Source organism: Callorhinus ursinus, unplaced genomic scaffold (genome assembly GCF_003265705.2).
Source record: "Callorhinus ursinus isolate GAN/ISIS: 27379988/994484 unplaced genomic scaffold, GSC_fseal_2.0 scaffold64, whole genome shotgun sequence".
In the NCBI taxonomy this organism is placed as follows: Eukaryota; Metazoa; Chordata; class Mammalia; order Carnivora; family Otariidae; genus Callorhinus; species Callorhinus ursinus.
This window is the reverse complement of record NW_027397126.1, coordinates 2282986-2310969: the sequence shown is the minus strand read 5'-3', so window position 1 is coordinate 2310969 and position 27984 is coordinate 2282986. Positions and strand designations below refer to the sequence as shown.

The window sequence follows — 27984 nt, the reverse complement described above, 5'->3', positions numbered from 1 at the left end:
CTATTTGAAAAAAATTAGTCAAGTGTAACTAGAGGGTTTTGCTGTAATCGTATAACGGACATTAGTACATAATGATCAGCAATAAAACATTACGATAAATTATATGTACAAATCAGTGTCTAGGGAAGCAATTGGGGAGGTTGTGAGCTGGTCTGTTTTTCGAAGTGCCTCAGCAAAATGGATCCATTGGGTATTATTGAAAGGAAGTTTATGATTAGCTGCTCATGAGCCCCACCCAGTCAAGTTTCCCCTGTCTATTTTTAACATCTTCTCTACATTAAAATCAGAGAAAAAATTATTTGGGGTCTAGTGTCCACATGTGTTTCTTGAAAAGGAAAAACTTTTTAAAGTTAGTGCATTGGTTCTGTTTCGTAAACAGCAATATGCCAAATGGATCAAGATCACAGGGTATGCAGTCATTTTAAGGTACACACACACACAGGCACACACAGGCACACAAATATACGTGTGTAAATCAAGACTCTTGTTTCCTACAGGGGGCTTTAAATCATGTAGTAGGTTTTACTCTTCAGTTCCTACATATTCAAAGTTTCTGCCTTTGGTTGTCTTATACCTCTGACTGATATGAATGGCATTTCTGTGTACAAATGATATTGTAAGACCTTGAAAGAGCGCAGCCTGATAACCAGAATCTAATCTGTGTTTAGGCAGAATGAAATAATAAGAGGTAAGTCAGCGGTGGTAAGTATTACCACAAAATGAGGCATTTGAATGAAAAGTACCTCAAAAGAAATAGCAAGTCTGTGGGTCTTGACCTTATCCCAGATGACAAATGTGACCAGACGCGGGGGGACTAGCTTATCTTCCCAACTGAGGGTATTGTAGGGCATAAGTCAGCATGAAACAATGTTTCATGACTAAAATGATTATTAACACGATCTTCGGGGCACCTGGGTGGCTCAGTTGTTAAGCGTCTGCCTTCGGCTCAGGTCATGATCCCAGGGTCCTGGGATCGAGTCCCGCGTTGGGCTCCCTGCTCCGCGGGAAGCCTGTTTCTCCCTCTCCCACTCCCCCTGCTTGTGTTCCCTCTCGCTGTCTCTCTCTGTCAAATAAATAAATAAAATCTTAAAAAAATTAAAATACTTTAAAAAAAATAAAATGATCATCATTACAATGAAAGTCTATCCATGTAAATTTATTCTTTTTTTTTCCTCTAAAGCCAAGCAATTTTCTTGGCATTCATTCATTATTTTAAATGAGTAGAACAAGAATACAAGTTGTTTTTTCTTCAACTGTAACTCTTTCATTTATATAGTATTTCCTTAACACGTATTCCTGATACTGTTTGTATTTTTCTTGTTTTTATTAATTTTTAGTACCTCATCATTTTTTTTTCATTTAGTTCATATTGATTTGACAGTATTTTAATTCTGATGTGGTAAGCGCAATCATGATAGAACAAATTCGTTCACATTTACCCAGGTAGATCTGTTCCTAAAAACATACATTTGATATTATGCATTTAAGCTGACCTTTGATAGATTTGTTATAATGGTAGATGTCAGTTCAATAAAATTTCATCATGAGCAAATCAGCCATTGTAAATTATATATTTCCCCCTGAAAAGGAAAAGATGATAGACATTTCGTGGCAGCAGTCTTATTATCATCTGCCTTGGGTGCAATGAGGGCTACGTTAAAAGAATAGGCAACTTTCCCTTCAAATCTCCAGCAGTGTTACTGGTTGCGTGTGTCAGGTCTCCCCAGTCTGCAGTAAGATATACTTCTATTAATTGCTCCCTTTGAGAAATTGGCCTTAGCCCAACTAATGAAGAAGGATGACTTCAGTGTCATATCCAGTAAACATTGAGTGCCAGCTTGTGCATGTCTCTGAGAAAATGGTCCCTTCAAGGTAGAAGGAGTTTAATTGGTTTTATATAGACACAGCAGAACAAGAAACAAAAGCCCTTTTATTTATTAAAAGCTTATTTGAAACTTTGACGGAAATGAAAGAAGAGATTTTTGGTATTTAATGAATGTGTTTTAGATACACAAGTGAAATCAATTGTTTTCTTCTCATATTTAGAATATTTTCATCCTAATTGAAATACGTCCAGGAGGAAGTCCTCCAGATTTAGAGAAACACAAGCACATAGGAAAATATTGATTCTGCCCAAGTTTACCCCGATAGAATTTCTTTGCGTTTTTAGCTGGAAAGGCTGACCCTTTAGACTTTCAACCAACCCAGTTTATGATCTATCTTGAATATCTAAAGAAAAGACTGAACTAGGATGACCAGCCGCTATTTTTGCTGCTTTCTTCGGTTTTTTGTTTTGTTTTTTAGAGTGCTGATTTTTGTTTTTGAATGGGGTGTCACAGAAATTTATGGTACATAGTGAAAAATTCACGTTCTCCTGTATAGTTGATACCATTAATCAGGAATAGATAATCCCGGGCATGGATCGCTGATGGATTTTGCTTCTCTTCCCCCTCCTGCTATCTGATGTTTGGAATTCAAGCATTTTATTGCTCATTAAAACCCACTCCAGGGTGGTTGAGGCACGTGGTGAAAAGCAAATCTTTTTTTTCTCTCTCTTTTTTTTTTCTTTTGCTTGTTACCAGCTGCATTAAGAGAACTAAGGAGGTTCTGAATGTTGTGAAAAACGAGGTTCTAGAAACAGTTCTGAATTTCATATATCACTCCTTGTCCTCTATGACTATGACCGAACTAGGATTCAGACACAAGCTGGTATTCTAGTTGTCTGGTGGTACACAGTGGTATGGCTTTTATGCCAAACCCATATGGAAGTTTTTGTTTGATTTTCTAGATCTCAGATTTTTTTAAACAAGAACTTTTATATAACGGGATTGTGATCTATCGCATTCCAAAAATATGATAGTATCATGTTTTCACCATACAGATTTCTGTCAATCCACAAATGTGTGTTGAGCACCTCTGTGAGCAAGGCATCATCAACAGAAAGAGATATATACATGACACAAGCGAAGAGACTCCTTTCCTATGCATTGCATTGTCAAATATAGCATGAGATCCTGGCTTGCAATATGTGCAATTACTTTCCTTTACCTCACATAACAGAAGGGCACAGCTTTTAATATGATGAGCATTGAATGAGGTTGCCATCAGTGGCATGTGGTAGGAACACTTGTATTTTGAACTGTACAATATGTCCTAGCTCCTCTCTGGTAACACCCTGATTATAAGGGAAATATACACTGTAGGCTCCCCAAGGAATATTTAGCTCTTCATTAATATTTCTCATCCATATTACCCCACCTACTGCAGCAGTATATATATGCATCAAGGTAAGAGATCTCAGAAAAGCCATTCTTAACCATATGGTGACTCTCTTCATATTCTTGTTCACAGAAATGATAGCAGACCGATATATCATCGTCAGTAAACTTACACACCAAGGCAAAAATCATCAACATTGGTCTATGACTCTTGAAAGGTGCACAGGCTAGCTTCAAAAGATGTGTGTGGCAAGCACTACGTTTTAAAAATGTACTGTTTTATTTTTATTCACAGTGTAGGAGGGAGTAGACAGCTGGTAGGGGGAGGACGCCCACTGGTTTTCTCCAGTGAGTGGTGTGTGATTGTGAGGAGAGGCTGGGTGTAAGTTTCACGCACTCAAACCTTCAAATGGAGAAATGAAGGCCTCTTTGGTACCAGCTGGCTGCCTACTTACAACTATTTTGCTAAATAAACAAACAAACCTCTTAAGTTCTTCATTTGTATTCCTATCACCTTTGCTACTAGACACTAAAAGCTAGGCACTGCCCCCACTCCCATCACTATCTTGGAAAATGTTGGTTCTTTAAGAAATACTGAAATACTACTCTGGGAACATAAGACTACAAAATGACTTTTTTTTTTCCCCAAGGCCTGGATTTATTTTTGGGTTGTTGCATTGGAAATAATACAGATAATTTAGATGAGGGAGTTAGACTAGTATCTTTTCTAAGATTCTAGGAATCTCTCCCCAACTGGTAGATCATAACCATGTCTGTGAATTTTAGCAGTCATCTAGGGGAGCAGTTTAAAATAGTTCGTTGAGGATAAAGCTATTTAATATATAGACCAATTCCTGAAACTGTAGCTCTCCAAAAGCATCAGGATTCCCTACTTCTGACAGTATACAAACCATGGGCTTGTCTTCCATTTCCCCAAGGTGTCTGACAATATGTGACCATGGCATAGCCCCACTTACGTGACTGCAGCCAGACACCAAGTACACTAAAAGGTAGACGAGGCCCTATCTGTCTGTCTATGTGTAAATATATAGACATCGTTTTACCAAGCACACATTACTTTTGGAGGGCCACACCTGCTGGGAACATTAAAAAGCTATGGAATTCAGAATGATAACATTGCTTTCACATTCTTTTTGATTTCAGCTCTGTTTAACCTCATCCCTGTGGGTCTTCGAGTGGTAGCTATCCAAGGAGTTCAAACCAAGCTGTATTTGGCAATGAACAGCGAGGGATACCTGTACACCTCGGTAAGCCTTTCATGGCGCTCATGCTTTGACTACTCTACGTTTCATCTGATGTGAAATAAAATATGTTGCATATGTGTTATCATTGCAGATTTCTGTGATGAGGAAGAATGTTCTTGATGGAAATATCTCATTTGAAAGGACAAATTAACTTCCAGGGAAAGTTATATCTACTGCTAGTTAATCATTTGAAGCTAGCATTTTTGGTATAAAATCAAAGATCCACTAAACTTTTTTGCATATGATGACACTTGGGTTATTATTTTATGTAGCATATCATATAATGCTCTGTCTTGCTTGGCAGCTGTGGGAAGCGAAGCCATTTCTATAACTCAGCTCAGCATACATTTATCCGTGTTTCCTCCTAAAGAAATTAAGGAGACCTCTTCCTCAAATTAACTCTAGGACATGAAAGACAGTTCTGGAAGTGTCTCTATTTGTTATCTTCAGTTCAGTTAGGTCACATTTGCTGCCTCTACCCTTTTTCCATCAGGCATATTTCAACCTCTCCATATGTGCAAATTCCTGCTTTTCCCAAGAAATATGTAAACAGTGTAGACAACAATTCAGTTAGGAACATGAGGCCAAATTAAGCTTTTGAAAAATGTTTAACATTTAAATACAGGCAGAAGCGGTACAGTTATCAGGGTGAGGATTTCATTCTTACAGGAGACCACTTAATCTATAAATACTCCGTAATCTTCATTTCGAATTTCACATATTTTCAGAAGAGGCTAGGATGTTTAAAGTGGAGAGAACTGCTTGTCAAACTTCCCACCAGACAGCCTTCAAGGAGGCTGTTACCATGGCTGGAGAAATCTATTCCTCAAACTACCAGAGTGGTGAACCTGTAAATACTTGTGCTCTCGCCTGTTCCCTGAATTTATTGCAAAGCCAGGAGTGTAGAAAGACTGTTGGCAGATGTGGTGGAAACCGTGTCATAGCCCCGGTTTTCAGAGGCCAGGCTGGGAAAGAGGTGAGAGAAGACTAAGACCACAAAGGGCCCGTTCATTTGGCAAACCGCGTAGCCTGTTTCATGTTACCATAGAAGATTGATCACCAGCATAATCCTCCAACCTTGGTCACTCTCTGCTTCCTATCAGGCCATGGCAATGGTCTTGCTGAATAAATGTGGGGGCTTTATTATTTTTACAAATGAAAAATTTGTATTTACTGCTATATTCGTGGTATCTGTCACTTGTTAATACATTGCCATTATTATAAAGGATAGGAAAGGGGATTTGTTTTTCAGATTTGGGTTAAGGTTAGAGAATGTAATAATACAGGATTTTAATCAACCTCATTTAGATCCACAGACTACCTCAGCAGGGCCAGATACGAAGGTAGGTGTTTAATGAAATAAATACTTGTTTTCTGAAACTACTGTGCAGGCATGGGAAAGAAATGGAATACACAAAGCGTACATTTGGGAAGGTAAATACCAGATGGCATAGAAACTAATTATTAGGAAATAATTACTGGTCAGGAATCCAGAAGGTTGAATTTTTTTAAATCTTGCAACAATAATTTTAATTTTGGAAATAACATTTAAGTTAGAGGAAGGAAAAAGTCATGTAAGTTAGGTAATATGTCAGGTGCCCCCACTCAAGAAAATTAAGGCATTTGGTATTCCATTTAAGGAACTGATGTCAAAAATTCATGGCCTACCATTCAAATTGACCAGTCTTTTAGCGAACAGGTAAATGCCAACATGAGCTCATTTCTTAGGAAGACTTCCCAGGAGGAATCAGCATTGTAGATTGATGGGTTTCCTTTCCATGATGGGCAAGCTGATAGCGAAATGTGGGACACTTTGTACGCATTTCCCATTAAGGAAAAGGAACCTTAAGTAAGGATTTCCTATTAAGGAAAAGAAACTGTTTTCATTAAGGAGGAAAGATGTCTGATTGATAACTCTGGAGTTCATACAGGGAAAAATATCCAGTTAGAGTGCTCCAGGAGAGAATCTGAATCTTCTCCAGGATACATTTTCCCCTTCTTATTACTCCTCCTGGGTCGTGGTTTGGAGTCCCTTCACCATGTTGATCACCCATTTCATTATCATTTAAAGTATGATGCCCAGACTCTATTAGGATAGAATCCGTCTTCGTGACTTTGACATCTTGTGTTGTTGCGACCAAAAAGCTACAGGAAATATTATGCCTCATCAAAGGAGAGGCCCACTCTTCCCTCACATGAAACCATGGCCCTTCTACTGCTGAAACATTGTATGCAGTTTTGTTAAGTGCCACTTAGCAAAGAGAAAATGGGTTTGGACAATGACCTAAGGAGGAAGCAAAAATAAGGAAGTGGGGGCTACTGATGCAGGCAAGTAAAAAAAAAATCTTTAGAAAGTTATTGACAATAATCTTGGTGAGGAATGACTAAGGTCTGCCTTAAAGCGTCGGCAGTGGCACTGGCTAAAAGGACATGTATTCGTGAGCTGTTTTAGAGGTAGAATCATCGGGATTTGGTGGCCGGCTGGATTTGGAGGGAAAGCAGGACCCCCATGGGTGGTCAAACATGTATGCTTGCCATTCACTGCATAGATGGACGTGAAGTAGCTTCAGGTAGAGACACTTTTTAAAATTTCCACAATGGCGCATTATGAGGGTCCCTGGGGGAGAGGGAGAATCTTAGCTTTGGCAATTGGTTTGATGGTGAAGCTATTAACCAAGATGGAGAATAAAGGAAAAAGCAGACCTGGGAAAGAAGATACCCGAGGAGAGCTTGCTATAGATACTTGAAAATATGAACGTGGAGTTGGAGAAAGATGTGAGCTAGAGATAAAATGTAGGAGTTACTGCATGTAGGTGGTGGCTGATGCCATGAGGATAGTTGAGAGAATATGTGGCACAAGAAGAAAAGAGAGTTTGTCAAATAATAGTAGCGAATACCATCGTGTAAGTGGCCAGCAGCAGAAAAGAACTAATTGTGGCAGATATCACGGTATTACAAAAGCTCAGAGGGGAGAGAGTTTGCAGAAGAGTCAGCAATGTCAAATGCTTCGGAGAAAATAAGTAAAACCACAAGAACTAGGAATATATCATAGGCAGGTCTTCAGTGATCTTGACAAGAGCACTTTCGGTGGAGTCATGGAGACAGAAACCAGACGGTAGTGGGTGACTTGAGGAGTGAATGGGAAGGGAGAAGGAGAGGCCATTTAGGTACAGCATTTCCAACAGGAGAGACATGAGTATTGAGAGGAAGATGCAGGATTGAGGGAGGAATGCTTTCGGGGTTCTTTCGTTAAGACACTTGAATCTACTTGTTAGGTGAAGGGAAAGGGCCAATAGAGAGGAAGGAATTAAAGACATAGGAAATGGGATCCTGTAGGGAGTGGGGTCCTGAAGAAGTTGAGGAGACTGGTGGAATGGAGTGTAAGTGCAAGGGTTAGATTCGCCTGGGTAAGAGGGCGGCTGATCCTACCATAGGAGCCACAGAGATGAAGACAGATGCGGACATAGGTGCACGAAGCCTGCAGGTGATGGAGAAGAAAGTGGGGGGATTTCCAGCCCAACAACCTGCGTGTTCCCAGTGAAGTAGCATGAGAGGTCACCTGCTGAAAATCAGAGGCCTAGGGGTGGCACGAGTGAAGATTTGAAACAGCTGTTTTGGGAAAGAGGCGTGGAAACAGTCTAATGACCAGGGCTGTGTAAACCACAGCACATGGACCCAATCCAGCCTATAACCTGTTTTTGTAAATAAAGTTTACACACACCCATTCATTTACTTACGGTCTCTGACTGCTTTTTTACCCTTTCCCAAAAGAAGTTGGCTGACTCCTAGTCAGACAGCGGTTCTCAAGCTTAGCTACCTATTAGAATCACCCGGGGACCTTTAAAAAAATTCCAGTCTCTGTGCTACGCTCAAATGAATTATATCAAAATATCTAAAGGGAGGTGGGGGGGGGTCTGTGCATGAATATTTTCTAAAACTCCCCAGCTGATGCTAATGGGTAGCCTGGGTTGAAAACCACTGATCTCAGGCCAAGAAAAATGATTGCTGAATAGCCCTGAGAACCACCCCCGCTCCCCCCAACAATGAAGTCAGAAACCATGAATTCATATATGCACTTTGTCCTTTATCTGAAATTTCTGATGCTGATCTTCTTTTTCTGCTGTTGCAAACAATTTGACTTTACATTTCTAAAGGACTATTTCTTGAGATGAAGGAAAATGCTGATCCTTGGAACAGCTCTCTTATTTTATTTCCTTGTATTTCTTTGTATACTTTTGCACTTCTGCTTATACATCCCTGCATTTCTTTGAAATTCAGTTTTACGTTTTTTACCATTTCTTCGCCCCTTTTGTCCACTGCATAAAGGAACAATACCTCTGTGTTGTTATTGCTACAGAGATAGTAATTTATTTTCCATGATTAATCTCAGAATTCCTACCCTGCATCCTCCCCCCTCCTTTTTTTCTTGTTGCCACGGGGGACAGACTTGATGTAGGCTCAAGTGGCAGTGAGAAACCATCTGTGGCACAGAGAATCATAATTAGCCATTATTTCATAACATATTTACTTTTGTCGATGATAGAAATAAGGCTTTCTGGAACTGTAAGGAAATTATTATTCATGGTGCGTAGAGAACTTTTTCATACCTTTGGTTTTCCTTTACCACTAATGAGTTATACACAAGCTTTTGAGAGTTCCTCAAAACTTCATAGTATAAACATTTAATAGCATAAAGCTGTTTATAATACATATTTCAGAACCGGTTGAAATAAATAAACATTAACTACAGAAAATCAAGGGTCTTAAATGTGAAAATATTAATAACATCCTAGTATCTGTTTTAATAGAGGAGTAATACCAGATGCTAGAAACAGGATAATAAACTCAAAGCTAAACTAAAAGGATTTTGTTTTGATTTTGGAATGTTCCAGAACTCAGTAGCAGCCTTTTTACCTGACTAATTACTTAACTTCTCACCAACACTACTTTTCCATTTCCAGAGCACACAGTGTTGCTTGAGTTGTTTTTCGGGGCTGGGGGCACTAACATGGAGACAAGTAGAAATCCTTTGACAAGTAAACCTTTTCCATTCCTGTATTTCTAGAGAGGACTTACAGAAGTGATTTTACTGCCTTGTTTTATGGTCCTGGGACGACTATAGCAAATTAGATGCAAGATCAGAAAGCAGGTCTCTCTGAGAGTCAGCTTGATGCCATGGGAATGAGGCAGCGTGTGTCACTGATCCCAGGGGCCCAGTCAGACTTGGAATCTGAACCGTGGGGACAGATTCTGACTTCTCTACGGGATTATTTCCACATACCTTAAATTTACCAAGTTTCTTCTCCGCATCACTGATGCTAATTTTGATGATCCAATCACGATGTTGTCTGATTCTCCACTGTATAGTTCTTTTTTTTTTTCTTTTGCAACTAGTAAACAATCCATTGGGAAATGGTTTGAGTAAATATTGTGCTCCTAAAAGTCCAGTTTTTAACATTATATTTTTAGGAATCCCAAACCTCATTAGAAAAATAAGATAATCATCAAAAACTTGAGAAAATGACCATTGATTCTTAGGTATGCCATATGTTTACCAATAGTTAAACTGAGGTAGAGAATGAACATGTTTTTCACAAAGCGAGGAAGCATCATGAAAAGTAGGATCCAGCAGCAAAGGATTTCCTGGGTTTAGCATTCTAGTCACCGGCCTTAAATACCATTATTTAATGGAAGGTTAGTTTATATCGTTTGGGTGAATTAAAATCAGTTCTGATAAATGTTTTAACTTCAGACTATGGGTGGGACGTTGGTTTATGATAAAAGGCCTCAGGTGCTCAGTACATTTTAGCTGTCAACTGCGAGCGTACTCTTGTGCAGATTTGTTTTCTTTCCCTGATTTCAGCAAGTGACGATTTAAGATCTAATTTTCAGTGATACGACTTCACAGCTCTAGCCCGTATTCTAATATAGGAAGGATGCTAAAGTTTAGATGAACCCCTCGATCAATTCAGTGTGACGAATGTCCTCCTAGCAAACGTTCGTAACGTGTAAAATGTTCACGTTCTGTTCAATCTGTATATCAGCAAGTTCATATAATTTAACTTCTAGGGTTATTGTCATAGAGGCTTATAAATTTAATTAGAATTAGATGGAGGGCACTGGTTTAAACATTATAACTGTTCAGGGAAGTGGGTTGACCCAATTATAAAAGGAAATAGATTTAAAATAAACACAAACGCTGTTAATATCCAATATAGGAGAACATGATCATTATCAAATCAAAATTGATTTCTTGGATGGATTTTGCATAGAGCCAGTAGCCGTCATATATAACACCCCTACAAAACTAGTAGACACAGATTTTATCATCTAATTAAAACCTTAGCTTCTTTGTATACTTCAGTTAATTCACAAAGTGTTGAATTTGATTTGTTTAATATAAAATTAGAAAAGGGATTGACTATGAAAACTTAGGTTCCCAGTTTTGGTGCCCACATCTAACAGGCTTTTTTGTTTTCAGTGGCCATGGAATTAAACATTTTTGATGGGCATTTTCATTTCAGACTAAGGGGATTGTAAGGGTAACATACACGTATAGTTCCGAGTGATATCACTAAAAACGGAATATGGAGAAAATGAAATTATCTTAAAAGCAGAGAAAACAAGCACATTTTGTCAGTCAGTGAGTGGCTCTGCTAGCTCAAGGAGTTAAATGTTACGTTTTAAAGAGGCTTTCAGTTATTGTGTTGGTGCTGTTGAGGTAGAGGTCATTATGTTTACTGTATTGAAAAATAGACCGTATATAGCTGTGTTCATCTTTGATATTCCTTCAGAATACCAGTGAATCAGCATAATTTTTGAACCCAAAATACATTTCCCCAGTCACAGATTATTTCTCATGTTTAATTCTCTTTGCATTTCATGGAAGTTTCATTCAAATGTGAAAGAAAATCTAGCTTGGCAGTATTTGCATATGAAATAAGATAAATCTGGTTGTTGGTACCTTCACAGTCAAGTGCCTTCTCTTTATGGTCTCCGTAAAAACATAGCCCCCACTGGTAAATTATTCAGAGTGAAGGTATAGTTTCTTAGGTGGAAGAACGACTGAGGATGGTACTTTCTCAGTAATCAAGGAGACAATCGTAGTTGTAGCTAAATAGAGCAAGATTGGCTCCATATTCAGTTTTTGAGGCCAAGTTGAAAAAAATAATCCAAATGAGAGGTCATGGGGCACATATTTAAAAGAATGTCTCACGGCTTTAACTCAGAAGCTAAATTCGTATTTGTAAGAAAAAAGCCAGCCTCTTGGACCTAAGGAATAAAGTAATTGGCAAGAACAAGGAAGAAGAATTTTAGCAAGTAAAGCCAGATGTAGGGGGGTAACTCATGCGTGCGCAGGCATGCACACGTACTTACGCACACACACAACACATACACAAAGGCAAATGGAAGAAACCAGTCTTATGTTCATTACTCTGTTGCTATTATGGGACTCGTTATTTTGGAATTCCCAAAATAAATCTGTTTTAAATATATATCCTACGCTGAACATATAATACCTTTAGAGATTGCTCTAGCACCATATTCGGTAATGCTTACTAGCTTTATAGAACCGAACAAGTGAGACCTTTTAGCGACATTTCGTGTCATTATCAAGTGAGTCTCATGTCTTGGTGCAGGCAGTGCTTTTTAGTCCCTCCCTTCTTATTTGTACAGTTTTAATCCACAGTGTGGCAAAAGCAAACAGCCCATGAAGGCCTTTTTTCTTATCATCCTTTCCATGACATTTGTGTTTTAAAACAGTTTACCTACCAATCCTATACTCATTAAGTAGTAACTGATCTTTCTCCACCCCCCCTTAGTCATACAACAATGTCTAGCAAAAATTTCCTTTTGTTAAACTAATACAGGTGTGTATAAAAAATAAAAACAAATCATACTATTTGTGTCAGGCCTTTTGAATATGTAAAATAAGTGAAAGGGCCCAATTATAACCTTTCATGGATCCTCTCGAGTGTTAACATTTCCAGATTACCTAAGAAAGTGGATTACTCGGGGGCCCCGGGGTGGCTCAGTCGCTTAAACATCCGACTCTTGATCTCAGCTCAGGTCTTGATCTCAGGGTCGTGAGTTCAAGCCCTGTTTTGGGCTCCGTGCTGCTGGGCGTAGAGCCTACTTAAAAAAAAAAAAAAAAGTGAATTGCTGATACACAAAAAAATTAAAGGCGGCAGCACTGGTTTCAGTGGTTACCCCACTTAAAGGGAATTGTGGCTTCCGAACAGGGAAAGTTTAAATGAAAGCATTTGTCTGATCATTATAATAGCTGTAACCAAGGTTAATAACTGGCAAGCCCCTGACTAATACATTTAATATGTTTTACCCAGGCTGAATGTGTGAATAGATAACACGTCTGTGCTAAAATTCTGATTAAGTTATTCATCAGATACTCTGATGCTAACTGCTTTTGACAGTCTGGTGTGGAACTGCGGGGAAAGCCTCAGTTGATTTCTTGGATAGATTTTGCTCATAGCCAGTAGCCATAATATAGAACACCCCCATCCATCCATAAGGGCCCCAGATGTGGATAGGAATTCTGGCTCAGCGTAGAGCAGGTATAGCCAGAATTAGAGGGGATGTCCATTTTTACCCAAGAAGAAAATTAGCATAGATATTTGGAAATGTCAGATGTCAATAACAACCCCAAGGCATTAACAACTTAGACAGCAATAATACAGAGGATGAAAAAAGCTTAACAGGGGGAGGGTATGAATCATCCCATAATACTTTCATAATTGATGATGAGACACCAGAAAGTGACAGTGATCACTTTTAGAAAAGAGATTCCAACTGGTAAAACTCCAATACATATAACAAACACTGTAACAAAAAAGCCTGTGCATAACAAATCCATTGCTCTAATCTGGCCACAAAATGAGCAAGGCTACAACAACAAAAGTGTTTTGGTTGTTTGTCTCATTAAAGAATTCTCAAAAATGTTGTGTAAAGTGTTCCCTGGTTCCTGTCCACGTCGTAACGATTCCCTGTAATACAAGTAAGTGCTCACAAAAGAGCCTCTGTGCAGGCTGTTTGCACTGAAGAAGATTGAGGTCGAGCCTCCAGAAGACCTGGGAGCTGAGAACTTTACTGTATCACAGTGTTAAAGGCAGAGATCTGAAAGCTCCCTTCCCCCCACCACACACACACCTCTGGTCTCAGAAAGCCCAGTCACACGTCACAACTCCCAGAGAACCAGCGGCATGAGATGGTCTAGGAGCTTTGTCAACCAATCAATTACAAGCTATCCAGGGAACATCCCAAGGTACTAGGCTATAATCTGGCCACAAACAGTGATCACATTGCTCCATACGATGGCTGGAGTTTACAGTCATTTGTCCTATGTTCAGAGCCCTGATTGTTAATAGTTGATCTACCACAGTAAGGATTGGCATAAACCATTCCTCCCCAACTTCTGCAGCCTGGCAATGCTATTTTTAGTTCTGAACTCACTGTAAGAAAATGCCATATAGGGAAACAATTTGAATGTCCTTGGGGATGGGGGTGGGCTGAGGGTGCCTCTTTATGGAAATTTACCAGTTGTATTAAATAATATATATTGGATATTTGGCACCACAATCTTCATCAGATCACAGTAAGGCCATGTTTATAATGTCATGGGATGGTAAAATTGAATACAGTGGAAGAATGGTTTTCCAATTATATCAAGAAATGATGTAAGTTGAAGTGCTTTAAAAGTCTTGTAAACATGTGACTCCACTTGCATAACGCAAGTGGGTTACAGTGGAGTCAACCAACCAAAGCCTCGAGATATGTCAAAGTCCACCTCCCATGTTTGGACAATGCCACTGGGAAATCTTTCCCTCCAGTTTTCTACAATTTCATCCTGCAGTAGTAGGCACAGCAAAGAGAAACGATGCTGACCTGTAGACCCAAATACAACTTCTTGGAGCTATAATATGCAACCTATATTAACACCTGCTATTTTGAGGAATACAAAGCACTTATTTCTCCAGAATGGAATGATCATTTCCTACCAGTGACTTTCATGATTGCTGAAAAAATGGGGTAAGGTTTTGACTCTACCATTTCCTTTTGCTCTGAGATCCCTGTTACTCATGTTACTTCTCTCAGATTAGATGGGTGGTTACATGGGTGGTTAGTGCTAGAGACACATTAGGTGGATTTAAAAAGCACATTTATGAAAGCTGTTTATTACATTTGCGTTCCTAATATCCCTCCCAACAAGGGAAGCCACCCAGCCAACTCATTGCGTTTCTTCGTACTCCTCTATTCCCAAATAGAATAATTTGCTCAAACAAAAAGTTCCGCTCCCAGTAGGACTGTCAATAAATTAAAGCATTTGTATGCCACAAAGGAATTTGAATCTAACAATTCTTAAACTTCATGTAAAAGGCTCAGGAAACACTTGAACTGCTAGTGTCTCTGATCTAGGCACAAGACTTTGTTTAAACCAATAATTAACCTTGAGAGTAGAGCTCAACAGAACTATGATGGGTGGTTTTGCTCAGTACATTTCTTTGCTCTGGACCTTGCTCTGATTTCTGTTCACACGGAGGGCACGCAGAGCAGCATTTTATTGTACATGGTGTGGAATCTCTTTTGGTCTGACTCCTCCAAATTTTGAGGTGAGGCTCCTTTGCCATAGTTGATCATTTCATTCACCACACCTCACTAATACCATCTGTCTCGAACCTCTGAAACCTTAGACTAGCAGAGTTTTGACATCAAGGGAGGTTTTTTTGTTTTGTTTGTTTTTCAATATCTCTAACACATTCTAGTGATGTTCATCAATTTGCACGAACCCCACCCATGGTTCTTGCTTTCGGAGAGTTAAGGGCTCCGCCTCCGGGGGCTTGCGCCTGGACGTGGACACACAGAGACCGTTTTATAAGCCGCTGGGCGGTAGTGTTGTTTTTTGTGTTGTGTACCATCAAAAAAACAAAAAAAGCAAGTGAACAGGTGAGGAATAATCATAGTAAAGAAATGCAAGGATTCCACATGTGTTTGAAACAATTCTGGATTAGATTTGATTCACACTTTTTTTTTTTTTTTTTTTTTTTTTTTGCGGTCAGGACACCTCCATCTTGGCAGTGTTAGGGAGCTAAAATGAAAATGACATGCAGTTTCTTCCCCAAGGTTATTGGTACTCTGAGTTTCTGACTAGCCTCCAAGTGCTAGGTTCTACCCTCAGGGTTCAACAGCATGGGAGCAAGTGGCCCAGGCACGTCAGAACGCCTTCCTCCACCTTAGCGCTAAAGATACGCCACAAGATTGCAGAAATTCAGTGAATCAGCATAGATTATGGGATGGCACATAGTTTCAAATAAGTTCACCATCATTGCCCTTTTCCCCTAATTTGTGCTAATACTCGAACAAGGAGCTTTGCAAACAGGTTTTAAACCGTTTGATTACCTCCTTAAAGGTCAGGTTTTCCTATTGTTTCATTTAGCATTTTCTGTCAGCATATTTGACAGAGGGTTTTTTATGATAAATATAGAAGCGTGTGTACAATAGTCTTTTTATGTGGTCAGTCTCCCACTTGGGAGGGGGGAGGACTTGCCATTTTTGTCAGAATAACTGTGAACTGCCTTAGTTTAAAAATTGGAACCGTAATGAGATTTGATTGATGCTATGGTAGGTTCTTGTACTGGCTACAACTGATATAAAAAAAAAAAAAAGCATGCTGAAAGAAGATGGACAGTTAGTTGGTTTGGATTTTTACTTTGCTTTAACCACCAAGGCTTAATTCGGTGGGTTTTTTTTTATTTTTTATTATTATTACACATTATGGTTACACATCCCTGAATGGTGACCTCAGTCAACCTTTGAGAGGCTTTACAAATGTATAATCTAGCCTTTTTCTATGTATAACTAACTAATCCCTAAGTATAGGTGTCATTTACACAATTTGTTGGAATCACTCCTCTGAATCAATACTGAATCAATAGCATTTATTAGTAGTCAGAACCTACTTTTTATATGGCTCCTCACTCCTCAACCTGAGAGATCTCAAACCTCACATGGTGTGTAAGAGTCAGGGGAAATGAAAACAGGGCCCACTGTGAAAAAACCTGGCAAATATCTTCAGCAAGTTGCTCATTTCTGGCACGTTAGTTAATTACTTCACAAATTGTTCATCATGTTCCCATTGCACTTTTATAAGCACAATAACACTTCCTTTTTCTAAATGTTACCAACATTTAATTTCTTAATGAATCAATGACTGTTTCATGGGTTATAAATTAGCATATGGATTCACCCAACCCAGTGGCTACACTACATTTTTAAACATTTGTTGGAACATGAGGGAAAAATCAAACCCAACTAGTAATCCTTTTATGTAAGTGATATATTTTCTCTTAGAGGTTAAGATTAAACTTTGTTCTTAAAAGTTAGCAGCAAGACATTAAAAAAACAATATTCTTTTTCATGCGGAGTTTAAGTATTACAGTAATAGAAAAAAGTTGCCCTTTTTATTTGATTTTATTAAACCTCTCTTTGCTCTTACTGTTGCCACCCAACCTATTACCATTTCAGTACGAACCAGTGTTTTCTTCAATATATTGAGGAAATTGATCCCTCAGGAAGCCACATGCAGAGCTGCTATACCAGAATCCATGATGGGCCCAAAGTTCATGGGGGACCCGTGATATAAATATATTCTCTCTCTATAGGAAGATCCCATTTGAGAGGGTTTAGTTTGTGTCTTGCCAGATCAAGTGTGCTATAAAAAGAATTTCCATTCTAAGTTTTCCCTGTCTCTAGGACTCTAAGAATTTTACTGAGACAGCCCAGTGTAATCATAATATTAAAATAATAATATTAAGTATTGTGATGTATTCATTTGGAGCCCTGCTGCCTTGCATCACAGTATGTGTAATTGAGAAGTGGTCAAGAAAAGCTGTTAAATTTGGATTACTATTTTGTACTGCTGAATTAAATACAAAGTCAAATAGGTATATTTTGTAACAACAAATAAACGAAGAAACAGTAGCCTGAAATTCATCGTCCTGTCTAATTTTTTTTTTTAATCACTATGGCCCAAGTTACAGATAGGGTTCTTTGTCCTTCTAGAAGTTGTCGGTATGTATGTAATCTTTATATGTTAGGCATTGCTGCCCAGGAAATATTAAGTGGCTTTCCTGCAAGATACAGAACTTTGCTTTAGCTGTTTCATGGGTCTCGGTCTTCCACAGAATTCTAGAACCCCTGCCTCTGATATGATCTTGTCGCAGATTTGTAGAGTTTCCAGAGTTTTTCTTGCTGTGATGTCAACAGTCGGTCCCAAGGCAATTATGTACCATAAGTGGTCATCCCACATTATTCAAGGGAAAATTGTTCTTCTAGACAGTTCTGTTGTATTTCCTTGTGGGTACTAAAAGAAGCTTTCTGACCAACTGAGTTTCAATTCCTGCTTTTAGTTGAAATTTTCTTTTATAAGAATACCTAGTAGTTCATTTTTCCCTTCAGGTGTGACATTCAGATTTCAAATGGGACGATTTTTTTGTGTGGTGTTGCTTTATTTGTTTGTTTCGTCTGCAGTCATTTTCCTGTCTCCTGAATTGCCCCTGGAACGACTCACTGCCTCCACATTTTTATTTAGCACAAGCCCCTCAATAGAAGCTAGATTACACGTCCTTTAAGGCCATACTCTGTTTGGGCTTCATTGAGTTAATTGTAAATAGAGAGATTTAAGAAGTATCTGATAACATCAGACTGTTTCCTGGTAATGATAAAGCCTTATAAAAGCCCATACAAGCGTCCCAGACCCCTCACTTTGTGTGCGCAGAGTACAACTGTAATATTTTCACGTACCTCTTGTATTGCCCAGATGTTTCTTGTGTGCAAATCTGGCGTCCCCCAATGATATTTTAAGCTGTTTGTGGCTAAGAATAGTGCCCTCTCCTTCTTCTATGTTTCCTACAATACCAAATGAATTACCGAAGACCCAGTAGACCCTCTACAATTAATATTTAGTAGCTAGATAGACGAAAGGTTCACTGTGGAAGAGGCCAAAGATGGAGAGTAAATAAATGATTTCTCTCTTTTACATAATAAGAGAGGAATGAATCAAGAATGGTGCAGTTTAGTAAAGAACATCTAGAGATCCAGTTTACATGTGTGTTTCCATGCGTGCGCAAGTGCCCGTGTCTCTCCCTCTTCCCCTTGGAGGCGTATGTGTATATCAGGTCTCTGTCACCGTTCCAAAATAGTGGTGAACAAAATGCTATTTGATTAATCATGTGTTTTTTTTTTAATATATATACATAAGAAACAGTGGTTGACGGGTAGTAATACCGTGGCTACACTGGGTGTCACAATAGGGGCGCGCTGAACCAGAAATCTAGGAAGGCAGCTTCGAAGCCGTGCTCAAATGAATGCATGGATTTGGGCAAGCCCCTTTCCTTTGTCAGGATCTCAGTTACGTCAAATATTAAATGAGGGTATTAAATTTGATCCCCGTGGTCCGTAGAATCTCTTTTGCAGGTAATAAATAAATACCTCAGCTTTGCATCCATCATTAAATTTTTTTTTTAAAGATTTTATTTATTTCACAGAGAGACACAGCGAGAGAGGAAACACAAGCAGGGGGAGTGGGAGAGGGAGAAGCAGGCTTCCCGCCGAGCAGGGAGCCCGATGCGGGGCTCGATCCCAGGACCCCGGGACCATGACCTGAGCTGAAGGCAGACACTTAACGACTGAGCCACCCAGGCGCCCCATCATTAAATTTTTAATAAAATCCACAGTAATGGGGTTGAGGAGAGGGCAGACCTAAATGAGTACTCCTTAGTACTGCTGGGCCAGAGGATCATCTTTGAAATAGATGGGTTCCACCTGGGGAAGGGGACAGTTATTTTCTATTCATGAGCAAAATAGTGGACATGCTTCTAATGAATCTTTCCTGATAACATTATTTTCTTTTTCTCTGCCTTGGATTATCTGGTTTACTTCTATGAAAGTAACATTAGGATTCCACTGGGGACATAATTGGGCTTGACCAATAAAGGATGACAGTTTGTGTCTTCTAATTGCCTCCACTTAATGGTCCTGCTCTTCATCCCACTGAACTGTGGAAAATGTCACATTTCCATAGTCTGTGACTCAGATAATAAATGAATGTGTGAATAGCATCAAAATACAGCAATTTGCTATATGTACAGTGAGGTATACGGCTTTTGAAAATGGTAAGGTACATAGCTAGATATTTCTAAACTGAAAAATATCTCATTGGGACTTAAAAATATGCTTTTGGAGTAGTACATTTAGTTATTGCATCCCCTTATGAGGGCTCATTTGCTTACTCTGTATCCGTGCCCCACTGGTAATGACCCAGGAAGCAAATGAAGTAGACTTAAAGCTCAGATGTCATTACCCCATTCGATGAGAGAAAACACATGATTTCCCTTCCTCTGTTAATATCGGGTTTTCCTTTGCGCTGGTTTGTTTAGTTTCCCCCATAGCACAGTCTTCCAAACACTTGTTATTTCTCTTTTCATACAATTTGAATTAATGTGGATAATTGTGGTAGTTAAAGGCTTTACTCCCTCAGATGGTAATTATCCATTCTGTAGTTTCATTCCAAACCCAGTAAAACAGTATTAGAAAAGTTGATGTTAATCAGAAGGGATCTCTGGGTATAACTCAATGTGTAAGATTTAACAAATATATACTCATAGGTCGCGTTTAAATTAAATTAAAACAAATTTACCCCCAGGGTTACCCTCGTTATATACTATGTTAACAGGTTTTACTAGTGTTACCACAAAATATCAGCAAGCTTCCAAAATATTCATGGCAATCTTCTGTCTTCTATGAATGTATCAAGTCATGATGCCCCAGAATTTGTATTGCTTTTGCTGGCAAGAAAACATGTTAGAGATTTCTCTGGAAGAATTGTTAGCAGATAAAACATCCAAGTATTGGTGGTCCGAAGGGAGAGGACGGGCTAATGTACCCAATTTGACGTAGTTTTGCTTATCTACTCCTTTATATGTAATTTCATTGAGAATCAAAAATGCTGATGTTTGGGATTTCCAAAAATTAAACCCAAGGAGTTCTGTCCTATTCTCTTATAAATGAGCCAGGAAAAGCTGTTTCATAGTATAGTCTCCCCTCCTCGATCTCCAAATGTCAGCTATCTAAAAGATAACTTTTCGAGGACATCGAATCTGTCATAAAATTCCTATTTGTGCACAAGTTATTTCATTTTAGAGAAACACAGTGAGATCAATGTTCCCAGGTTCCTCCTTTGAAACTATATTTGAAGATGGAGTTGCATATGATTCTGTCAGGAACTATGGGGATTCTGAATACATTTGACTTGTACGATAACCCTGAGGAGTTCTTGCGGTAGCTTTCCAGTGCTGATGAGTTTTTTCTGTCTCAGGCAGACAGCCCACCTCAGTGGTACAACTTTTAAGGACAGTGTAAATAGTTCTTAGGCATGGCAATGCAGGACATTTTCTCTCAAATATATTTATGGAGATGTAGCGGAAAGAATTACAGTGGTAACCACAAACAGCCTTATTTTCCCTGTTCATAAGGTCGCAGAAAATCGGGGAAAAGGGGAACCCGCCTCTGAGACCCAATATGGGCATCATAAGAATATATATCCTGTACTATTGCTTGCCAGCCGTGTAGCCTTGAGCAGGTTATCTTACGTTTCTGACCTTCAGGCTCCTCATCTTAAAAATCGGCTATTACATATTCCTGGGGTTCAGTGAGATTACTTAGGTGAATTGTCTGGCACATATTCGTGGCTCAGTAAATGTTGCACTCCCATCACAGTGGTTGAATGGACATTGGACCAAGGCAGGCTTCTGTGTAACAAAAGTTTGGGAAACGTTTCTTGAAGCTCATGCAATTGTAGAGTCTAAAATTTAATTTTAGCTAGGAAGTGTCACTTAAGGAAAAGCAATCAGTTTTTTAGAGGTTTTTTTTGTGAAACATGTTTATAAAGAAAAACATCTCTTGTGGGTGCTTTGTTACCCTGGTTTACTTCGGTGAGTGTACTTTGCTCATTATAGGCTGAAAGGTCTCCTAAATTCAATGAACTAAGGAATATCAGTGAAAAAAAAAAACCACGATACTCATACGAGTTCAGGTTATATGAGTCTGGGATCATTGCAGAGCTAAGAATTTCCCTGGCTCGCCTCTCTGTCATGAAAACATAAAGCCCCCTCGTAAGTGTGCACACATGGGTTGTGACAGCTCACGGTCATGGGTAGCTTTCTTCTTTGTAGCTCTGTTGTGGACCTCAGTTCGGTGTGAATGGTATATGCCCTATATTAGACAGGAGCGGAGATCGCAGGAAAGCTGCTAAAAAACAATTGACATGACCGAATCTTAACAGCTTAAGTTACCCATGTCAAGGGATAATTTATTTGTAACACTACTTTATTCCCCAAGAGAGCATCCCGTAGTCCACCACCACCCCTGCTATTCTGTTTTGCAGAGGTGTTCCAGCAGCGCATGACTATAACAGGCAGTACTTAATATGAAAACAGGCAGTGAAGTATGGAAAGCTCTCTGGGAAAGAATCAACTAAATTTGAAGGAAGAGCTGGTTTGAAATGTTAATCAGATTCCCAACCGTTGAAATTCCTTATTGGCTGCCTTATGGGTTGGAGTTCATAGTTTAGTGAATTCCTTACAAGGAATTCATGACAGTCTCCACAAGGAGAGTCCACTGGAATTCAAATAGACCATTTTCCCTTTGTAGCCTACCTTTTTTACAGATCGGGAGACTGAGGATCCAGTTAAAGCTTTCTGAATCCGGTGATATATGGTGGGGAAGAAAACGTGTATTCATGGAAATAAACCATTACTAGACATGTAGTTGGGTTTTCCATGCACATTAATCCCATCCATGTTTAAACATGCCTTTGAACCCAGAATGACCCCATGAACCTGTCCGGTACCTAGTTCCAGCTCACCCTGTTTCCTCAGGCTGCTGGGCTGGTAGATCTCGTCGGGACCAGGAAGGTGCAGGTTCACTGGAGGATGAGTTTTTCAGCTTTAGTCACCCCAGTTCATCTGCCCTAAACCGTTTGACGACACATGGAAGATGTTTCTATTCATTTAAAACAAATGCTTCTCGTCTATGGCAAAAGCTTTCATGAAGAGTAATGATGCCTTAGCAACTAGCATGTATTTTCCCCGTAATTTAACAGGAGCCTGAATTACTACAAAATGCAGAGACGCCTCTTGGAGGCCTCAGGCCCCATCTCTCGGCTCTCATTCCCTATAAAGGAGGCACGTACCTCAAAATACTCAAGATGGTTATTACCACATGAGAGAATCATATAATTCTTATTTTATGCCTTTATCGGAGTTTCTAAAATTAGTTTTATTGTGTTACCTTTATAAAAGATAAAAAAGCCAAACAGGGGGCTCTTTGGACAGTGTGTAATTTACCTCAATTTTCCACTCCCATTTGTCTGTAGGTGTTGATTTAATATGCGACATTGTCACTAAGATGCATCGTAGATGATCAGAATTGCCGCAGCGTGGAAAAAGGGAGTAAAATAAATACTAAAATAGACATAAAAGTCACGAGAATTTTCCTTTTGCAGAATTACGGTTACATGTGGTATACAACACAGAGTTAAAAACATAGCGAATGACCATTATGATTTCTCAAGCTTTTCATAGCCAAATCGTAAATACTTCAAAGTTAAGGAAGATTTAGATTTCATTTCTCCTTTGCCTGGGCATTTATTCAGGAAATCCTAGTTCTTGGGCTGGGTGATGAGGACTTTTAAAAAAAAAAAGTATGTATATCTAACCAACATTTCTGTTAGGAGCTATTCACGCTTGAGCTGGGCTTTCGCATCCTACAGAGCCTAGCTTGCTTCATTGGAATAAAAAAGGGCATGAAAGAGTATTCATAGAATTAACAAGCTCATAGCAGCAGAAGGTAGCAAGTAGCAAATGGATGGGAACTGTGAACCGATTACTTAGGAGAGTGGCCAGAGTTTGGGGTGCTCTTCAGAATCATAACCATGAGAACTCCCAAATGTTTGTTCTCCACCATTAGCTTACCCTGTGCTAATGCGGTGGTACACACCGCTGCTCAGTTCTCCCTGCTTGCACCTCCTCTGAAGGGGACATAATGGGATCCTCTCTTGCATTTGATTCATTCTAGCACCACTGTCCATTGCCCCTTGACAGTTTTTTTTAAAGATTCATTCGTTTGTTTGTTTATATTAGAGAGAGAGTTTGCTTTACGTGCGTGACCATTGGTGGGCCGTTAAGTGCTGCCCAATAAGCCTACTACACGGATCAGTTGCTGACTTTTGTTTTCTCATCTATAATGTGGGGATAATCTTGGAAAACTATGTCCTAGAATTGAGAGATTCTAATATGTTGTCATACCTAAAGCCCCTAAACTAGTGCCTGGTACATAGTGAGTGCTTATTTCTCTTCCTCTTAGCTCCTCTCCTCTTCCTTTACCTCCTTCTCCTTATTAGTATTAGTATTATTTGAATTTCTCTAGTTGAATTACTTTTATACCAACCTAGTTGATTATTTCATAACTTCTCTTTCCTGAAATCCTGAGTGTCTCATCCCCCTCCTCTGGCTAAGATTTTTGTGTCACAGAGAAAATAGAAAGAAAAAAAATTGCCTTGTACTTCTACCTCCATATCTATTTACCCACTTATATGTGTACCCACATAGTCTGCTTTTCCCCCCTGTTATTATGGACCACTTTTCCTTGCTCCCACATAGGGCCAGCCCTTACAATTTTGCCCTGGATTCAGCCCCATATCTCTTACTCGAGATCATCACTCCAAAAATTGTCCCGCCACCTCCTATGTCATCAGATTGCCCTCTCTCACGTATAATCCCCATCAGCACATAACCATGCTCTTATTTTTCCCATTTCAATAAGAAAAATCTCCCTTTATTATGTATCCCTCCCTAGCTTCCATTGCATTTGTTAGTTTCCTATTAGAGCAAAACCCCTCCCCAAGGAAGTGTAGACTTGTCTTCACCTCATCTCCTCACATTCCCTCTTAAGTCTAATCCAGTCAGGCTTTTACCACCCCCAACCCCATTATTCTACCCAGTTACTCTTCACAAAATCACCAAATATCTCCCTATTTCCAAATCTAGTCACCAGTGCTCAGTCTTCCTCTTATTTGACCTAACAGTGGTGCTTGATGCCCTTCACCGCTCCTTCCTCCTGAAAACACTTTTCTTCACTTGTCTTCCAGGACACCACACTCTCCTGGTTCCCCCTTCCCAACCTTACGGGCTGATCCTGGTGTCTCCTTGCCAGTTCTTTCTCCTCTTCCTCACCTTTAGACTTGGGTCTAAAGACCTCGGGTAGGTCCTGCCTTGGGTAGGTCCCAGGGTTCAGATCTTGGACCTGGTCTTTATCTATATTCTCTCTCCTGATGTTCCACTCTCATGACTTCAAGTACTGTCGGTATATGGGTGGCTCTCCAAACTCTCCAGCCGGAACCTCTTATCTAAAATCCAGAATCCTATTTCCAGTTATTTCCTTGACCTCCCAGTTGGATGCCTAATTAGCATCTTTCAGTTAACTTGTCCCAAATAGAAGTCTTCGTTTCCCTTCCCCAGATGTGCTCTTCCCACAATTTTCTCCATCTCAGTAAGTGGCAGGCCCAGCCTTCTAGTTGCTTAGGTTGACACACCTAATTCATCAGCAAATGTTGGCTTTTCCTTCAAAGTATGTGCACTTGGAAGCCAAACCACTTTTCATCCCCTTCATTTCTACTTCTTAGGTCCACCTCTTCTAGCTGAATTATGCAACAGCCTTTTAGTCTTCTCTCTTACGTTCTATGCCTCCCCACTCTGTCCTCCGTATAATCATTCTTTTTTCAAATATAAATCAGATCATATAATAACTGCTCTGTGATATGGTCCCCCAGCTGTCTGACTGGACCCTCCTAGCACTACCTAGCTTCTCACTCACCACTCACTATGCTCAGAGGCACATTGGCTTTCATGCTCTTCCTTCATCCCATCACGACCAGCCCTCCCCTGCTTTAGAGACTTCATATTGGCTGTTCCCTCTGCATGGACTCCTCTTCCCCAGATAGCCCCATTGCTCACTCTCAGTACCTTCAGGTCTCTTAAAATACCACTTTATCAAAGAGGCTTCCCTGATTAACTTAAAATAGCACTTAGCCCCCCTCAGTCTCTGTCTCCCATTATCCATTATTTCTGTAGCACGTATGAATAGGTCAAGTCATGATAAATACGTTGAATGTATATTTGTTGACTAAAATGTTGATTTGTGTATTTTGTTTATTTGTTTAGGCCGTATCTGTGTACTAGAATATAAGTTACTTGCAGGTGGGAATTTTATGTTCACTGTTTCTGTTGAATGAATGAATATGCACATGTTTACTGACTCACTCGACTAGAATGTCAGCTCCTTGAGGGCAGGGTCTTTATTTTGTTCAGTATTCTATCCCCAGTGCCTATAACAGTGCCTGGCTTATAGTGTGTGCTCAATACATGTGTGTTGAAATATTCAACTAATTGGTTAATTTGTTCAGGCTTTCAAATTGATGCAACTTATTTCAACAACTTCCAAGAGTAATGGGCAAACTCAAATCAATGTGATGGATAAATATCCAGGTGCTCCAGGAGGGAAATGTAACGATAAGTGTTGACTGTCTTTTTAAGGTTCATAATTTTATCTGGCTCCATGATATGGAAATGCTGATTGATTTTTAAAAATTGCTAAGTATAAATGTAACAACCAAAGTTTTTTCTTGCTAAGAGTATTTCACCATATGAAGCAGAGCTGTCATTCAGCCTAATTTATACTGAACCTCTCTGTAGTCCAACCGTTGAGCCCTTCCTCACTTGTTTAGATTTGTTGCTAGAAAACACTGTATTTTAGGTCTATGTTTATTTCCACTAAGAGTTATGTAATCAGTTTTAATATTTTTAATATTCTTTATGATGATGTAGCTTAATAATGGGAAATATTGGGAATGACGATGGTGGTGGTGGTGACTGTGTGTGCCTGCACAACTAAAGAACAACTTTGAGGCTTGCCATCCAATTCACACACATACAGCCCACTCACTACTAAAAAAGAATTACAAAGTGGGTCAGTCTTACAAAGTATTTTTAAAGAGATGCAATTATACCTATTCCCTAGATTAACTAAACTCTCTAATTCTTTTATTTAGTAAGGGTCCTGAGATGACCTGATTTAATGAAAAGATGTATAATTAATGCCTCAGTTATTTACATGTAAATTTAGGTTATTTGAGGACTCCAGAAAAGTTTGTTCACGGATACTTTTTTACTTATTTTTATTTGACATGAAAGTGAAAAGAAGTGAAACATCACCCCAAAGTCAGCATCCTGAGATTTTTGTGTTTGTCATCCACATGCCTCTTTATGTGTCTAGACGCATATATGTACTTGATTGTACATAAATGTGGTAATTCTCTATGTGCTGTTCTGTAACTTTTGTCACTTCACGTACATCTTGTACACATATTTCTATGTCAAGAAATATACACTGACATTTTTTAAAAAGTAGATAATATTCTATTGTATGTATGTACCAGAATTTGCTTATCCAATTCTCTGTTGATGAATGTTTAGATTGTTTCCTTTTTTATTATAAAACAACTTGTGGTGAACATCCTTATGCATGCATGTTTTTAATTTGATTTACAAGTATTTTTCAGGTTTCTTCTTCAGTATCGTTATTTTGTACTCTCTGTAAATGGATCGTTAAACAAAAGTAAGTTTCTCCCCTATGCTGCTTTTTAATTATTGTAAGTTTCAAAGTAGTGAAATTTGAATAAATGAGATTTTACTCTGTACTTTGCCCCAAAGCCCTCTCTTAAAATATATTCAAAGGGAATGAAAGGGCTCATTAACGGATAGAGCTATTTGAGTTAAAGATCAAATCTGTTGAACATTGTCACTTAAATATACCAATCTTATCTTCTTGACATTTTGTGTTATGTTGATGCTGACAATAAAAACTTTGGAATAAGCTATAATTTCTGCATCCATGCATATTCAGGTCTGAAAATGAAAGAAGAATATGACGGGTTTGCATGTAGCAACTTCCCACCCACACATTTCTTTCCTTTCTGACACTTCAGCCTTTGAAACAGTTCCCATGAGCAATACTGAGATTCAGACTATTTAGATCTAAAGGAAAAAACACAAGGTCTTCTACTGCTTGTATCTAGCACCTGGAAACCTCTTTGAAGAAGTGCTGAAATGTACATCATGCTGTTATTTGTTATGCATACAGGAGAAATCCTAAAGGTATTTGGGGGAGAAGCAAGAGGGGCAGTCTAGAGATAGTAAGGACTGCATGGAGCCAGAAGTGAGGGAGGGAACCCCAATCCACATTATTTTTTTTAACATTTTTTTAAATTTTTTATTGTTATGTTAATCACCATACATTACATCATTAGTTTTGGATGTCGTGTTCCAGGATTCATTGTTTGTGCATAACACCCAGCGCTCCACGCAGCACGTGCC

At 39.1% G+C, this 27984-nt stretch overlaps 1 protein-coding gene across 5 annotated transcripts in view; it reads left to right on the top strand.

Moving 5' to 3' along the window:
- FGF13 (fibroblast growth factor 13) overlaps positions 1 to 27984 on the top strand; it is a 465646-nt gene that overhangs the window by 403138 nt on the left and 34524 nt on the right. For all 5 annotated transcript variants that reach the window (XM_073885645.1, XM_073885647.1, XM_073885648.1 and 2 more), the window contains one exon: positions 4383 to 4486. In XM_073885645.1, coding sequence (XP_073741746.1) covers positions 4383 to 4486 — 104 coding nt within the window. The remainder of the gene's footprint in view (positions 1 to 4382; positions 4487 to 27984) is intronic.